Here is a 5588-nt window from a genome sequence, read left to right as displayed (position 1 = left end):
ATGTAACACCTACAAGTCCAACATGCCATATGCTGAGCATGTGACCGAAAAAGGTGAAAATACTCCTCAGCCATAAAAAATTAATTGAAATAATATAAAGGGTGAAAGAGCGAATTTTTTTAGGGCTGAGGGGTAGTTTCATCTTTTTGGTCACACGGAGGCACGTGACATGTTAGACTTGAAGGTGTTACTTCGGAGTTAAAGTGAAAATTCTTCAAGGGGTTTAGTGGAATAAAAGAAGTTCAGGGGGGTTGTTTGTAAAACCAACGTTCAGGGGGTTTTGTGGAATTAAAATAGTTAGGAGGTTAAGGAGGGTTTCTGAAATTAAGCCTCGAGATCAAGGTAGAAATCAAGTGAAATTGCATACTTTCTTAGCATCAAGTAAGCAAGAATAACTGTTGCGCTTCGGCTTTTCCCTTCAAAGCAGTGTACCAGTATTTTTCCTCCCAAGTACTCGACATAGTCGATGCAATCAGAAGCCTCGTCAAATAGGCTGCTTATATCTTCATTCTCGTTATCATCTATCTGGAGACAGGGAATTGGGTTTAATAAAAGTATGGTTCCGGATGTGAGCAATTTGTAGATAACATCCAAAAATGCTCAAAGATTTCTATGCAGAAGATGTTTTGAGTTAAGAAAACAACATATTAGAAATCTCTCAAAGGCAGCAAGTCCATGAATCAAGCTGCCATTTCTCTAAGTAGTTGTCCAAATTATCTCTAGATGTTTGTCTCTAAATTAAAGTATGAAGCCAAAGCCAAAGGATGTTGACTTATGCTAAACTTGTCACAGGATCAAAAGTGACCATAACTTCCAAAGGAGAGCACATTTGAGCAATTTGAGGTAGAATTCATGGCTTTAGTTTCTGCAAGAAAATTGCGCAATCTACTTTCGTCAGGATGAGACATGAAGCAGTTACTTACCGAGAAATTCCTGTATTCAAAGAGATCTGGATATTGAGACTCTGATTGTCCAATTTCAGTAGAACACAGACACAATACATGTGTGATGCCAAGATGCTGAAGAGTGTACATGGACCTTGCAGCTAGAGCTCCGCCGATATAGAGATACTCTGTTATGGGTGAAGGCCTCTCAGTACTCGCAGCATCTGAGATCAATCCTATCCTTTCAAGGATATGCTCAAGCCGAACCTGCAAAAGAGTAATAACAACTGTGAAAATTTATCTGAATAGAATATAGGGTTAACTGCGGATTGAGCCCTATACTATTGTGCAATTGTGGGTAGACCACTGAGTGAATTTTTTTTTGACTCTTCTACCCTTGGGTGGTCTAGTTGTCAAAGAACAAATTCTCTCTGAAGGTAAAAGAATAAAAAAGAATCAGTCGGGGGCCCTATCTACAACAATAGGACTACAGGGGTTTTATCTTACGATTATATCTAGTAGCGAAGATTGGCAATACCTTAAACTCGTAAGCATCAACAACAATATTAACATCATTCCCTTCAAAAAATCCAGTATTGAAGTTGTTTTCTTGGCAAAGTTTTACAATATCTGTCCTCAATAATTCATTCCACTGCTCCAACTCCTTGTTCAACTCAGAATCTACCTGCAAGGAGAATAGTTAAACATACGCGAAAATAGCATTTTTTTATACTTTCTTTTGGGACCAAGGAGAAAATTAAAAAGTTTCAAAATGTGGAACATAGAACAAACTCGTTTTAGTTTCAATCAAACCTTTCTTCAGCATATTTTTAAGATTGTTTTCCTAATTTTGTTCCATTTTAAATATGCAATCATAATCATAGATAACCTCATGCAATATTACACAAAAGATCTTCAATTTGACGAGTAAAGGTTTACTTTCCACTAACCCTGACAAATTTGTTATAGTCTCGAAGCTTCATTGTCATGCGCAGGGTACGACCCTCTCCATTCCCTTTGAACAACCTCCCACTCCCACTCTCTCTTGAGACAGGAGAACTCAAGTCCATGCTCTCTCGAGAAACTGCACGTGATAACCTCTTAGTAGCTTTTTGCACCTCAAAATCATTAGACTCCACATTTGCTTCACTTGGATCCCTTTCCTTGCATCCAATACAAGGAGATGAAAAAATCGAAGCTACAGAATGTGATGGTGACTCTGAAGGGCCCAAATCATCTTTTTCTAACTCGCCACTGATCTTGTTGAGGTACGAAAGAAAGAGTCTTAACAGGGCATCGAGTTTTTGGTGAAGTGTGAGAAGAAAAATATGAAAACCTTGTAGGTCTCTGAGAGCTGCGCGAAAACCTCCTCTAAACTCATTAACGACCGCTGCCATGTCAGCATCAGACAAAGAACATGAATCTGATGGTGAAGAATCTGACGGTGAATCACACTCTTCAGGTTTTGAAAATCCCAATTTACCACCGGATACTTCATATAATATGCTCGAACAATAATCTAAGTTGTTTAATAAGAGCTCAACTACCTTTGGATAATTTTCTTGGTCTCTTGCTCTTTTTCCAGCTGGAGGTCGTCTAGGGACCCCAGAATCAATGGCGACAACATGGAAATCTTGGTGCTTGACTTCTTTTCTCGCTTGTTTTCTTTTGGATCTCTGACTTGCCTCTCGGACTGCATCTGGGTCCTGCTCAGATTTATGAGAGCCTAATCTACCATCAATGGAAATTGCTCTCCGTTCTTTCTGAAGGCTTCCGATTACCCTCGGTTTATATCTACTAACAGCAGAATCATAAGCTTCCTCCCTTGCATACATATAGGAAGAGGCCACTGTATCAGCAAATAAAAGGTTTGCAGTATTGCCTCGCCAACCGAGCTGGCGACAAGGGAGCCTGTCCTCATTTCTGAGTATAAGATCCAACATTAAGACTCTACCAAGGGATGCAGCAGTAGTTTCTGCAGCTCCTTTTGAATCAAATGCATCAGAATTTTCCAGCAGCGGCGAGCCATGAACATAACTACAAAAGCAGAAAAAGAAAAAAAAGTTGTAGCTCAATGGTATGTTTATTTACGAGATGTTATCAACTAAATGACTCGTGGAGTGTTTACGTCATTAGAAAAAGACATCTGCTCAATTCAAGAGCTTCTAATAACTCTGAACAGCTCAGTGCACCCAGCTCATCTCCATTAGAAACTGCTGTCTCTCGTGCTCTCTCTGCAGCATCTTTGATCTGTTGCCACTCAGAGCTGGAATTATGAACCACCCTAGCCTGCAATATTCACCGAACAACATGCAAACGATCTATAATCTACATTTCAATAGAGTGAAAAAGAGAGACATAAAAATTACAAGGAGAATTACACACTAGTGGTGTTCGGACTCCAAGCAATTTGGCAAATTCATAGCCCAAGCGTTCTGATTGTGTAGCCATCCTAGATGATGCAAACTTGATAACAGCAGCAGCTTCCTTAGGTGAGAGATCATCATTTTGCATGGGATTCTTGAACATTGCATAGAAAACAACTCCTCCAGAATTCACGGTTACCTGTACCAATACAAGCGAACAGCCTAACCAATTCAAAAGAAAATTCATCATATAAAAGTCCATACAAACATACCCCCCCCCCGCCCCCCCACACACACAAGCCAACAACAGGAGGGAAACTGCAAAAGGGGGAAAAACTGCAAAAAAGAATCCAAGGAAAAGCAATCTGTCGATAATCTGAATATATTGGGCTTTTAAGCATATAATTGCCCGTGTAGTTCATGATTCCTGCTCAACAGAATAATATAGATCTAACATAAATAATAATACATAAGAAGCTCTTAAGAATCAATACAACCTAAAATACTTCCTAGATAAAAGGACAATATAACTATGGCTCCAAAGTCCTTTCAGATGACAACGGGTTTTTCCTATGAATCTTGCTAAGCACAGCACAAACGATATTAAAAAATAACATCATAAAACATGTGCATAGGCCGACAGAAACAAACCTCTAGGGGTTTATTCATTTCATCCTCAGAATTCTCGGCACTAGTGGTATGTTTTGTATGGTGCACAGACAAGAGAGAATCCCACGAGAAGTCGTTGGCCTCAGTATCCAATGCAGCAGCATTTCCGAGCCTATCCCACAAACTTAACTCCGCAGCTTGATCACAAGGCTCTAGGCCTACTGGCTCGCCAGAATCTGGTCCTCCCGCACTGCAGAAGGAAAGAATACAGTAAGACACTTGATGGTCATTCCACACACTCATAATTCCATCTCCAACAGCAGAAAAAACTCATCATGTTCCTAATACACAACGCACTCATCTCAGCAAGCTAAACCAACCAACACTTGCCAAAGTCATTAAAATCATATTTAGAGGCTTGTTTCTGCTTCATTACCTCAATGATGATTTGCTTCTAATAATACACATCAAACATCCAAAACTTTTCCTTTTTTCTTACGAAATACCCATCAAGTTCCAGGCGCACAATGTTCACCCATTTCTAGAATCCAAGCCAACCAAAACAGGCCGAAATCACCCAAACCAATCAATTGGACAAAGACCCATCTCAATTTAACGTCAAATTTCAAAATTTTGAAGCAAGGATACCTGTTAACGGGGAGGAACAAAGGCGGCATTGCCCCGGCCCTCGGAGATCCGAGGGCCTGAGGAGGGTGATGGCAGTTGAAGCTCCTCCTCCGGATCAGCGAAACCCATTCCTCAAACGAGAGCCCTGCGCCGGTTCCGCTCACGTCGCCCAACTGGAACCAAGTCTCTTTCTTCATGAATTTCGCCCATGAACAAAGAAGAAGCAAAAAGTTAGAGAATCTTGGGTCAAAAGAGAAAGGGGGGAAATGGAATGAGATGGGATTTTGAGGGAGTTTACAGATGTCGGGGTTAGAGGGAAGAGAGATGGAGGAGGCTTGGATTCCTGTTGTTGGTCTTGAGACATTGATGGATTCGTGTTCGTTCTCCTTGTTCCTTTTTGAGGGGGATTTCAAAGGGGGGAGGAAATGCTACCGTTTTGTAATCCACTCTCATAATCCAAAGAAATACGGTTGATTGATGCTACAGTATATAGAATAAACAGTAAATCAAATATGTTTCTTGGTATTTAAAGTTACTGTTTATGATACGGTCATTTACTATATCGTAAACGGTAAAGCGAATCAATTATAGTAAAACTTGGATCCTTCTTTTAAGTAAATATGATTTCTAAATCAAATATATTAAAACTTTTAAATATTTTTCATGACATTTTTATACCTAATGATGTTTTAATTTTTGACACATTGGTGTCTTCTATTATGCAAAACTGAGAATTTTTATCTGAATGTTCAAATATGACACTCACATGCTAATTGATTTTGAGCGTTAACATGGAAGATATTCGAGTGAAGATCTTCATATTTGCATGATAGATGCATGATAGATGGTAACAATGTGTCGGTTTTAAACAACTTAACATATGTAAACGATATGAAAAACAAGTGTGGGTATATATAAATGCAAAGTGAGTGATCTAAGTGCTATTTAGGCAATAATTATCAAGTAGATTAATTTATTTAACTAAATATCCAATTAATTTATTTAACTTGATATTGAATTCAAATTCAAATAATTTAAAGGGAAAAATGCTTCCAGCCCCCAAAACTAATGAAAACAAGCTTCCCCCTCCCAAGACTTTTTC

The 5588-nt window shown here is 39.1% G+C and overlaps 1 protein-coding gene across 1 annotated transcript in view; it reads right to left on the bottom strand.

Moving 5' to 3' along the window:
• LOC109831846 (dual specificity protein phosphatase PHS1-like) overlaps positions 1-4925 on the bottom strand; it is a 5612-nt gene extending 687 nt beyond the window's left edge. Inside the window, exons 1-9 of the mRNA XM_020399305.1 lie at positions 4785-4925; positions 4508-4677; positions 3902-4109; positions 3270-3449; positions 3013-3173; positions 1835-2921; positions 1423-1569; positions 924-1151; positions 368-525 (exon numbers count right to left, since the gene is read on the bottom strand). Of these exons, the coding sequence (XP_020254894.1) occupies positions 368-525; positions 924-1151; positions 1423-1569; positions 1835-2921; positions 3013-3173; positions 3270-3449; positions 3902-4109; positions 4508-4677; positions 4785-4850 (2405 nt within the window). The 5' untranslated portion in view covers positions 4851-4925. The remainder of the gene's footprint in view (positions 1-367; positions 526-923; positions 1152-1422; positions 1570-1834; positions 2922-3012; positions 3174-3269; positions 3450-3901; positions 4110-4507; positions 4678-4784) is intronic.

The sequence above is a fragment of the Asparagus officinalis genome, chromosome 2 (assembly GCF_001876935.1).
Source record: "Asparagus officinalis chromosome 2, Aspof.V1, whole genome shotgun sequence".
Taxonomy (NCBI): Eukaryota; Viridiplantae; Streptophyta; class Magnoliopsida; order Asparagales; family Asparagaceae; genus Asparagus; species Asparagus officinalis.
This window is presented reverse-complemented; position numbering and strand designations above follow the sequence as displayed.